Consider the following 12,223-nt stretch of genomic DNA (forward strand, 5'->3'; position numbering starts at 1 on the left):
TTGATACATTCGTTTAAATGTTTGTTATTGTTAGATTTTAAATTGTTGATATTAAAGTACTTATACTTTTTTTTGCGAAATAATTAAAAAATATTTTTTAGAGCTGTAATCTATTAGTTTTCTGTATTTCTAATATATTTTTTTTCAAGCAAAATTTGATTAAAGCACAAATTAAGTACCAAATAACAAATATATACAATGCATTTATTATGTACAATTTTTTTTATCTATTCAAGTATATTTAATTTTTTGATTTTTTTACCGAATTCTGCGTAAAGTATAAATCTTTAAGTTTTTTTAAGTCTACTAAAAAAAAATAAATTTACTGTCTTAGATTTATAAAACTTTAATTACTTTGTATGAATGCGGTGATTATTCAAACTATTTAACATTTCTTTACGTTTTTTTTTACATATTTTTCAATTATGTCTAAGCTATCAATTTTTTTAATGCAATATATTATTTATATTTTGTACTGACACTTTAAGCACATTCCTGACTCTTATATATACAAAATATGCTTTATTTTTAGCACTTATACTTGAAAAGTTATACTGGTTTATTTTCCTAAATTATCTACTTTTAAGTATAAATAAACTATATAATTTTTATACTCATTGTATAGTAAATCCTTGCTTGATAAATTGAATGTGTTTTGTACATATCTGTAAATAAGCGTAAAGTCATATTTAACATTTAATTAAAATTTAGTTTACTTAAATTTTATTTTTGTCCTAGTTTTAAAAATCCAACTTTAAATATAAGTTCTTTAGTGTTTTACATTATCAATCAAATACATAAAATAACTTAAAACATTTAAAAGTAATTTTTAGTAATGACTAGTTATTTTATAACTTAAATTCAAAACTTTATAACATTAAAATATATATGAACTGTTTTTATAGATTGTTTTAATAGTTAGATTGAACTTTATTGGTTGATATTGTTTATATAAGTTTCAAAATTTTCCACCTGGGTTAGTATTTATTTTGAATAAAATTGCTTTACTAAAATAGATGAAAACAGTTTTTAGGTGTACGATTCTGAGTTTTTATAGATAATCATCATTAGTAAGAATAAATTCATTTTTTTTTAGCTTCTATTCTATATGCAAACAGATAATGTAACAAACGATTACTAAATATATAACTTCGATTTATCGAATTGAACAATGTAGACAGACACATTAAAAGTATCACTTTCATTGTGTATCGTATGCTATTTTTATCATAAGAAAAAAAAAACTGTAGAACTATCAACTAACGTTTTATAATTAACTGCAGCTCATGATCTAGCAAATAAAATTTTCCTGCAAACAATCACATTTACAATTTATTAAATTTACTTACCTAAAATAAATGTTAACTATTTCCAGGGTACCCATTTCCCTATAAATTTGCAATACTCTGAAAAATCCCTAGAAAAAATAGAAAAATATGTGAAAATCCATAGAAGTTACATTTTTTTGCTTGGTGATTGAAATTTGAAAGCTTAAACAACAATACAGCGTGCTAAAAAAAACTTTCGTAAATTAAAAAAAAAATTAAAGAACTTAAGTAAATTTTTATTAAGACTTTTTTATAAATAGTTAGAGACATATTTTACTTTATGTACCTTAAGAATATGTTCGTAACGCTTAAAACTCCTTATAATTTTTTGGATTTTCTCTAATTTTTTTGGAATTTTAGTGGGAACCCCGTATTTCATAAGATTTTTTACTAATAATCTCTCTTGTAATCGTTACAATCTAATTTTAACCAATATTATTGAAACCTCATTGACAAAGTTAATGATGACTTTTATTAGATATAAAGTGATCATCCTTACGTATATGAAAACAATATCTTTAACAAATTTTTATACTTTATTTATTAAATGTTCATTAATCAAAACAGATTTCATATAAAAACTTTTAAAAGTGGTCCATGTGGAAAGTTAGTGGGCGAAAAGCTGAAGATTGGAGTGGAGGGGGAGTGTGACTAGTATAGGGGCCATACGGTAGTAATTAGACACAATTTAAAAGAAATTCAAAACTTACACAAGACAGAGTTGCCTGGAGTTTGACAATTTAGGCCAAACCAGGAATTTGAGAAATTTTGAAAATAAAACCTGGAATTTTAAACAAAAATCACTAAAAAACCTGAAATTTTAAACAATTTTTACATGCTAAGTAGTAAATTTTTGATTTGACGCAAAAAATCTATCATATAGATAAAAAAATTATGTCATCATAAAATATTTTTTTACCATGAAAAACATTTAAAGTAGCTTTACCAGTATCTTTTCAGTTGTTTTACTATTTAACACAGATTTTACCTTAAACAAAAACTTATACTAAAAACAGACCTAAAAAAGTGTGATTTTAAACACCTGGATACAATTTCAAAGCCTGAAACTTTGTTTTCAAAAACCAGTGGCAAACCTTACTAGATACTTTATGGTTTGTAATGAATGGAAAAAAATAAAGAAAAGTCTAACACACAATTTACCTAAGCTTTTAAACTACACTAAAATATCCTGGGTTTTGTAATTAGTGGGGGCGATAACTTTCTAGTTTTCTGAAAATAAGTTTAGAAAATCTTACTTTATATTAACTTGCAGCCTTCCAATACAGCCTTCGTATTTTAAGTTTACACCCTGGATTATTTTAAATTATTTCAATGTGTTCTGTTGTGATCTACCGGATCCGGGTCTTTTTTCTAATTTAAGATCCGGCCAGAAACGGGTTCAGATCTTAATTTTAAATTAGGTTACGGCTTCATCCGGTTCCGGATCTAATTTTTCAATTTAATATCCGGATGGACCCTAAATGTTTTAAGTTTTATGTAGTTTCAATAGTGAACAAACTTATAAAATTAAATTTTTGTAATACAATTAATTAGTAAAAAAATTTTTATACAAATATTTAGTTAAAAAAAACAATGTTATTGTCTAAATTTTGTATTTCAACACTAGGAAAAAGAACGTTGTAAAACAAAAAAAAAAAACTTATATGAAATCTCAGTTTAAATGTTAAATTCAAGCTACTTACAAGAATAAACTTGAATTTTGTACCTTGTATTGCGCAAAAGAAAAAGAAATTAATTAAATACAACTATGCCTTCGAAAAAAACAAACTTTATTCGTTCGAATTATGTTAAGATTTAAATTATGCTTTTGTTTATAAAAGTTTGAACTATAAGATGAACAGAAACTTTTTAGCAACTGTTTATATTTAATTTAAATACTAAGCTACAAAAAACCTTAACTTTTTTCAAGTTGTTATGAAGATGTAAAAGTTTTTCGATTTCGCTTTTGTTCGTAGAAGTGGCAAGCTTCTGAAAATAATTTTTTAGAATAAACATAAGGTGGTGGTGCCGAAAGATACCTTCTTGCAAACCTGGCAAGATGTATGTATTTTTTCTTGTTATAGTTCAACCACGACAGGATTTCAGCTTCCTTAGCTTCCTAAGCAGATAAATATTTTTCAGCGACAAAACACTTAATTTCTGTCTCAATCTCTTGATCAACTGAATCTTTTTGCTCACTTTCGTGAGTGTTTGTACTTGTTTCCGATTTAAATGTAGAATATAATGACCAAAACATTTTGGGAACATTATTTTTAGGTAGTTGTGCTTTAGGTTTAATAAACGGTACTAGAGGAACTTAACTACTTTTACCAGTCTCACGACAACTATAACATTTTACTTCTGATTTCAGTAGCCTTACAACCTTCTGTTTGAGAATAGCAGGGAAAAAATCAAGTCGATACCGTGGATAAACAGCTGTTGTGAGTAGAAACAAGTCGTTATCATAAAGGTTTATTCGTGTGCTGTTATTAGTAATATAAAACCTTCTTTAAGTCTTATTTATACTTACTGCTAAGGTTGCTAACGTTGTAGAACTACTTTGACCTGTTGGACAATAAGCTTTATGATAAAAATTTTTTCTAGTACTTCTACATGCGGGATTACACTTGACAGCAATGCGTTGTTTTTACTACACTGCTGCGTTACTATGTAAAAGGGTTCGAGCAGCTCATTAAGGAGGCTAACAAGTTTCCATTCATCAGCTGTAAGAATACTTTCGGATAGCCACGTAGTTCTGGTTACTTGTTTTTAAATTTTCTAGTCTTCTTAGCATTAAGTAGGTTGAGTTCCAACTTGTTTCAAAGTCTTGCACAAGTAGTAAGGCTTTTTACATTGACACTGACGAACCTAAAGTGACCTGTATTTTTTAGTTTCTCGCATGCTGTAGAAGAATGATTAAAGTGGATAACAATTTGACAGGCCTTGGAAATTAACACATTTATGTTATTTTCTGAAAACAGTGAATATTTAACTATCAGTTGAAGCGGGTGAATGAAACAGGGTGCTGAAGTGGATTCTAAAAACAACATACTAGCCTTCATTTAAATGCAATATCGCGCAGTAAATTTTGTTGAACAATTGCTGCCTTATAAAGTTTTAGTAACCAACTATTAAATGAGCTGTATTTGTAGAGTTTTTACATTATTTAACATAATAATATTAGAATAAAACAACTAATTTAAAATTAAAAAGAATTTCAAAAAATTGAAGTTTATCAAAATTTAAATATATGATTTATATTAAGAAATGAAATATTTTATGTTTGTAAATAGAACTAAAATATAGAGTCAGTAAGAGAATATAATCTGCAAAAAACTTTAAATTAACAGTTTACTATTTTTAATCTAATGGATGTATGTACCTGTATATTTACAACAATAGTTGAATTATATAAACTTTAATTAGTCTGTTTTGCTTGATTAATTTTATACATATTAAATATTTAATACCCAATAACATAAGTATACAAAACTGAAAGAAGCTGATCGCGGAAAACAAAGTCTTTCCAAACTAACTGGATCCGGATCCAGTCAAATCTCCGCTAGGATCCGGATCTTTTATAAAAGTTAGGACCCGGCAGAATCCATTTCCGGATTTTTTAATTAGGAACCGGCCGAATCCGGATTTAAGCAAAAAATGGCCGGTTCCGGCCGGATCTTGGATCCGGTAGATCACTAGTTTTCTGTTGCATTTTTGAAAAAAAAATAGAGAACTTTATTATAAACTTTAGCTAGTCTAACTAATTTTTCAAATTTAGATAAAGTTTATAATAAAGTTCTCTTTTTTTTTTTCAAAAATGCAACAGAAAAGCCTAAAACTAGCTAGTCTAACTAATTTTTCAAATTTAGATAGTTTTAACAAGTAATTAGTTTCTTTTACTTCTTTTTATTGTTTTTAGGATTCTTACGCTTTCATATATTATGTTTTATTAACTAATAAAAAAAGCTTTATACAACTATCTTTTAACTTACACAACTTTGAATTTTTTTTCAACGGCTTCTAATATGTTTTTTTATTATACACACTTTTTTATGACTTTTTTGACAAAACTGACAGTAAATAACTAACGTTTCTGAATTAAAAAATGCTAAAATATCATGCCAATAACAATTTAATGATACTACTTTATAACTACGCTAGTAAAAATTTAATTGGTTTACAATTTTGGAACTACTACACATAGGACCGTTTAGTTTTGTGATACAGAAAGTAAAACTAATTATTGTGTAAAAGTGGGTTTCTTACTTTTAAAACTGTTTTTTCCTGCTCAAATTATTTTAGACTATAGATAAGTTGAAATTTAGCCCCTTGTTGCTTATTTTTAAGTAAAAGTATATCGAAAAAAATTGCATAGTCTTATATCTAATTAAAAATCTAATTAGGCTACACAAAACTATTTACATTTATGTATTCTAAAATAATTTTGCTGGATGCAGTATAGAGTTTTTTAAAATAAAATAAGTTATTTAAAAACTCAAAACTTTTGATTATCATTCTAATAAGATTTGTTTGTCTATTTAAAATTTAACAATAATTTTAGGGCAACTTAGGGTACACATACCAAGGGTGGTACAACTCAAAAGTCAGTGAGAATCCACATTTGATTTCTTTTCCAATCTAGAGCATATGTAACAAAATAGCTAAAAAGCAATTTACAGAAAATTCTGTTTTAAGTAACAACCATTTTTATAGGTAAATAAATAATTTTATTTTTAAGGAAAAAATAAGAGATTTTGAGGTTATAAACAATTTATTTTAACTTTTATTAAACGTTATACCATGTTTAATAAAAGTGTTAAAAATAATATTTAAAACAAGTGTTTCATTTATTGATCAGTTGTTGTAAGCCATTTTTGTCAATAACTATGGAGAGTATTAAATTATTTTTCAAATTAAATTTACAATAACTACATACTTATTTTCTGAAATATTTGAAGAAAAAAATAAACAAAACCAAATTTAAAAATAATAAAACTTTGAATACTAGAAATAGTTTTCAGAACAAATAAAACATCAACTGATTAACATTTTGCATATCTCACATAATAATAAACATTTAAAAAAGTTAAATAGTTAAAATTCAATAAGTTTTTCATAAGATATCTGGTATATAAAAGTATGCAGTATTTATCTACAGACATAATCTTGTTGATAACATGAAGCTTAAAATTAAAAAAAAAAGTACTTTCTTTAAGCAAGTGTCAACCTTTTCATCAGCTAGACACAATGTTACTAGATAATAAACTGTATGAACACTAGACCAGTGCTTCTGAAATGGGGTTCCGCGGAACCCTAGGGTTCCGCGACGCCTCTCAGGGGTTCCGCGAAGCCTTTTCAAATTAAAAAATATATCTAGAAATTATTTACATTTTATGTAAAATTAGGGTTTCCGCGGAAAAGTTGAACTTTGGAAAAGGGTTCCGCCACTAGAAAAAGGTTCAGAAGCACTGCACTAGACTATGAATTACTTCGGAAAACAGTATATTTTTTTGCTTTGAGTGTTTTAACATATAAACAACGTATTGAGAACTCTTAATTTATGTTATAAACGCTGTCTAAATAGTCTTTATTATCCTTACTAATTGTTATGTGCACAGTAAAATATTTTCTTTGCATACCGTAAAAACCCCTTTATTGAGTTAATAAATTAAAAAAAACTGAAAAAAAAATCACAATAAAAAGTAGTTGGAACCAGCTTATAAAAACTTAATTACATTATAATAAATTATTTAAGCAATCTAGTTATTGTTAAAGAGTGTTTACCTTGCACATTTTTCTAACATTTAGTATGATATACTTTTCGTTGTTTCTACAACTTCCACTATAATAATGACACTTGGAAATACTGTGCAAAGTTGGGTAATAGAAAACTTTATAATATATAGGTATTTTAAATGATATACGTTATTTTCAACTAAGAACCTAACTTAGTTGTTGGCTAAATATATAAATAAAAGTATAATTTGTTAACTGGAATTTAAGATGAAATAAAATTTTAGTTATGATTTAAAAGTATATAAAGTAGTGATCTACCAGATATGGCTAACAAACATTTAAATATTAAGTAAATTTTTAGTACATAGGTGTATAATACGAAATAAACTTTTTGTAATTTGATTGAGAGCATATTATTTACTACATGAATAAGAACGTTATGAATTTATTTTACGTAACAAAATAAAAACAACAAGATTATAAGAACGTTTGCCACAATTTTAAATATAAATGGAAAAATAAAACAATTACATTTACATACTTTTATAGCTAGCTTACTTTGTTTTACAACTAACTTTGTTAGGCTATAAAGTACTCTGTAGTTCTTTGTTTTAGCTTTTACTTATTGCACCTAAAACCCGATCTATCTAATGTGTAAACAACACCAAATAACAAAAAAAATCTGTCTTACTGACATTTCCTAAAGTCTTAAAAATAGAAAACAGCTTATTTCTGCATAATAAAATTAGATATTCTAAAAACTACAGATGGGCCTAATAAAAACTTTTTTCAAGCATAAATATTAAACATGTAATCGATTATAACATTTTGTTAATATAAGACCAGTTACTAAAATTTATAATGTTTCGCTCGTATTTCTAAAAAGTACATTTTAAAACTTAACTTAAAAGCAAAGGAAGAAAACTAAAATACGAAATGTTCATACTCCATCATAAAAATTGTTGTTATGTTGTTCGGATCTTCTTGGTGGTGGACCGCCCATTGGCAGTTTTGGAGGCCTTGGTGGCCCGGAACCGTCATACCTTGGATTAGGAGAAGATGTCATGGTAATACCGTCACCTGTGGAAATATTGGAAAAACATGTACAGTAAAATGTAAAACATTTTATAGCCTTGATTTTGGCTGTTAAATCCAAATAAGAGTTAAAATGAAGTAAGTTTATTTATAAATAAAACTTTATCATATATCAGAAACAGTGAGAAATTCTTATAAAAATAATAGAAACCTAATTTAGTGAAATAGTTTGAAAAAGAAAAAGAACAGATAAAAAATTTAAATATTATATTCAGATAAGCATGTATACATATAATATTAGCACTGTGTAGAAAGTAAACTTATATGATTGGTTACATTTTACCAAAGGAAATAATTATATTAATACTTATATTAACATATTTTTAAATATTTTTATAATATAATCTTTATATTTAACTTCTTCATAAATGAAGCAAAATTTGGATAGTTTATTATAAATTTAAAAAACTTAATATAAAATATTTTTAGAAAATATTCTGACGAAATTTTAAAAATCAAATACGCCTTAAGTTACAAGTATTTATTATTTACAATGATTATGTGGAAGTAATGCATGCAACACACTTTTTAAAGTTTTTCAATTACTACTTTTCAACTATCGGTTGAAGTCGGTCAGCGATTTAGTAAGATTCAGGGTTGCCAAAGGTTTTTTTTACATTGCTTCTAGTTTAAAAACAAAACAATTTTTTGATCCATTTTAGGATAATACCAAGCCTTAGTAAAAAAATAAATGTCTAAAATAGTAGAACAACATTGAAACATACTGCAAAACTAATTTAAATGTATTAAAAAAAATGTTTAGGATTGATTTGCGTATACAATCTAAACTTTGTTACTTTACATGTAAAAATTGCTTAAAATTTCAGGTTTTTACTGGACTCCTCGTTTTTGGCAACCCTAAAACTACAAAAGCTTATATTTTATAAACCTTAATGAATATTAGATGCTATGTTTTAATAACAAACCTGGTTTCCTCAAGTTGTGCGGCTGCATGTCTTGGAAACTCATTGGACTTCCCCTCGCTCCCAAAAAATCCCCAACTTGGGGCGTTGGCCTCATCATTGGTGGCTGTGCGGGTCCCCTGGACCTCCGACCATCGTAGTTAGACGGGGCACCTCTGAACGATGGAGCGTTTTCGTACGGACGCATTGGTGGCTGAGGAGGTACGGAGGGAGGTCTTCGCAGGTCATCTTGAGGAGGAATGGATCTGGGAGGGGAGGGAGGACGGGGTGGGGCGGAGATCAACCGCGTCGTCGCATTTGTCGAGTCCATGCTCATGTTGGACGGCAAGCCTCGACGAAAGTCGATCGGAGAAGGAACTGTTTGTTTTTTATAATCAAATTAAACAACGCGTAAATAGCTACAAACACTTCTATGAACTGAGATCCTTCTGTTATTTTTATGGATCCTGCCTTACTTTAATGACATACAACTAAGTTTCAACAAAAAAAACATAATATCATTCTAATTGTAAAATTTCTTATAATCTAAAATAAATATAACAAATTCCAACACAGTATTTATAGAGATGAGTCAAGTAAAAGGCTATATTAAACTATAATACATAAAGATGGATCATTTTTAAGATATATATTAATGGACAATAAAATTCTTAATCTATTTCTGACAACTGAAACTCTTCTAATGATTGTTAGATCTATTTTGAAACTGAATAATTAGGATAGGTGAATTAACTTTATCAAATCAATAAAAACGAAATTCAATAATTTTTTGTGTAAAAATTTCAAATAGTTTAATTAATACAATATAATTTTAGACTTGCGTATCAAAAAAACATAAATATAACTTACAAAAGACAAAAAATATAAATTTATTGGGATTTTTGTTTTAGTGGTATTGTAAAACTAGAAAAACAGCCATTGAAACAACAATACAAACTTTGTGGTGCAATCGGAGGTGCAATTGGAGGTTCGATTGGAAGCAGTGGAGGTTGCATTGTCATAGTAGGTTGAGGTTTGCTAATTTTTTCCAATATTGCTACCTTGTCTTTGAACTCGGTTAATCTTTGTAAACGTTTTTTATTGTTAGTAAAGTTACAGCAAAATTATTTTACACCATATCTAAAAAAGAAACATTTGTTCTTTTTTATTTATCTAAATTATACAAATTGATTAAAAAAACTTTCATAAAAATTGTTATTACTTTAAATTTTTTATTTTGATAAAAAAAATAACAAGTACACGAGTAAAGTATATACTTAGGTAAGCATATCTTTTATTTAGATTGAAATAAAAACGGATTTTTTTTCTTAGAACAGATATTAATCAAAAAAAAAAAATCAAGTATAAACAAATTTATTCAAAAACTATTGTTAATATAAAAATTGCTTTTACAAAACCACAATTTAGTAGGCAGCTGTTTTTGCATACCTGTCATTTAAAATACTAATTTCATCTTTAGCTTCTTGAAGTTTTCTCTCGCTATCCCTCCTTGCATTCTATACAAATTAACCATGAGAAAATTGTTTAACACAGAAAACGATAAAAGTATAATGAGTGAAATTTTAGAAAGCTTCTTTATAAATTAAGAAAATTAAATATATAGTGTAAAATATAAATTTATATGGTAATAATTTTTTTTTTTTTCACTAATATTTACTTTTTCGCTTAAATTTAGGTAATGAAACCAATTTTTTTTCCATAAAAAACAAAAAACTTTTAAGAGCTTTTTTAATTTTTACATTTAAAAGTTCAAAAGAAAATTTTACCCAGTTATCATGAGCTTTTTTTTCATAAAGTTCAATAGTTTTGTTCTTCTGTTTTTCCGTTTTATCGATTTCATTTTTTGCTTCTACGTGCATCTTTCTGTGGTGCTCTACCTGTCTCATCAGTTCTTGAGTTTGGTCCTCTTTGCTGGCCAGATCATTGATATATTTGCTTAATTCTGTCTTTCCTTGACCCAACTCGCTGTTGGTTTAGAACAAAAGGTTTTAAAAGTCGTTTTTTGATAAAAGCATTGTACAATACATCATACTTAAAATACAACAGAAAAAAAACAACTGTAAATAGATAATATAAAAGTTTACAAATTAAAAACTAACATAAAAAAATTCAAACTTAAAATTTACTTGATCTAATTGACTTTTAAGACTTTAAAGTAGAGTACTGTATTTTTAAATCTTAATTTTATTGTAATTAAACTCTAAGTAAAACCATTAACACCTTTGCATTTGTAGATCCCTTTCAGCCATTAAATTTTTATAAGCTTCAACCTTAGTTTCAAAAGTTGTCTTAAGTTTTTGCTCTTGAATTAACTTTTGCTTTACACTTTTCAATTCAATCTCTAACTGAGATACAGTCACTGTATATTTCATATAACTAAAATAAGTGTACATTTTAAAATAATATTTGTAATAAAAACAAACATTATTTTACGTAAATTTCAAATTTAATGTTTTACCATTTAAACTATCGTCGAAAGCAATGACAGATTATCGAAAATGATAATTTATACAGAGTTTTCAAGTTATATGACGTAGAAAATCTATAAACGAGCGTTAACTTAGCTCGAATAGCATTTTTTTTAAAATGTCCAAATTCAAATTCAATTATTTTCCTTATCTAAAAAGCTAACTGAGATTCTTTTTTCTAGAGAACGCTCCTTTGTCTTTTTATGAGCCTTTGCCTCGTAAAAGAAATATGAGGGATTTCATGTTCAAATAATGATAATTTTAGTAAAACAGTTTAGATAAGAAAAAAAGCGTACACCATATAAAATTTTAATAATTAAGTGTATTAAAAAAACTTAAAATATTTTTTTTTGCTACAGCGACCGTTGGAAAATTGAGGGTCTTTGAAATTTACAATCAGGCATATTTGTATATATTATAAAAAAATTCTAAATTTGAAAAAAAAACAACACCCACCACCCTTGAAAACACAGCAATGTAAAAATATTATCCAAAAAAAATTAACATTTTTGGCTAAAACATCGGTTGGAGTAAAAATATCTGAATATAAAAATATTTTTTTCTAAGGGGCCCCACTCAAAAAGTCAAACCTCAATCAAATGGATATTTTTAATTAAAAGGCAAAAGAGCGTTAACTAAAATTAAAAAAAAAAAAATCTTAGTTAGCTTTAAA

General features: G+C 26.7%; 1 protein-coding gene across 4 annotated transcripts in view; it reads right to left on the minus strand.

Moving 5' to 3' along the window:
* Positions 1–7,499: 7,499 nt before the first annotated feature.
* Positions 7,500–12,223, minus strand: part of LOC145833926 (uncharacterized) — a 42,348-nt gene continuing 37,624 nt past the window's right edge. For all 4 annotated transcript variants that reach the window (XM_082941199.1, XM_082941200.1, XM_082941198.1 and 1 more), the window contains 6 exons: positions 11,303–11,441; positions 10,849–11,047; positions 10,511–10,578; positions 10,020–10,144; positions 9,086–9,439; positions 7,500–8,144 (listed from right to left, as the gene is read on the minus strand). In XM_082941199.1, the coding sequence (XP_082797325.1) occupies positions 8,005–8,144; positions 9,086–9,439; positions 10,020–10,144; positions 10,511–10,578; positions 10,849–11,047; positions 11,303–11,441 (1,025 nt within the window). In that variant the 3' untranslated portion in view covers positions 7,500–8,004. The remainder of the gene's footprint in view (positions 8,145–9,085; positions 9,440–10,019; positions 10,145–10,510; positions 10,579–10,848; positions 11,048–11,302; positions 11,442–12,223) is intronic.

This window comes from Thalia democratica, chromosome 4, assembly GCF_965202585.1.
Source record: "Thalia democratica chromosome 4, ktThaDemo2.hap1.1, whole genome shotgun sequence".
Lineage (NCBI taxonomy): Eukaryota > Metazoa > Chordata > Thaliacea > Salpida > Salpidae > Thalia > Thalia democratica.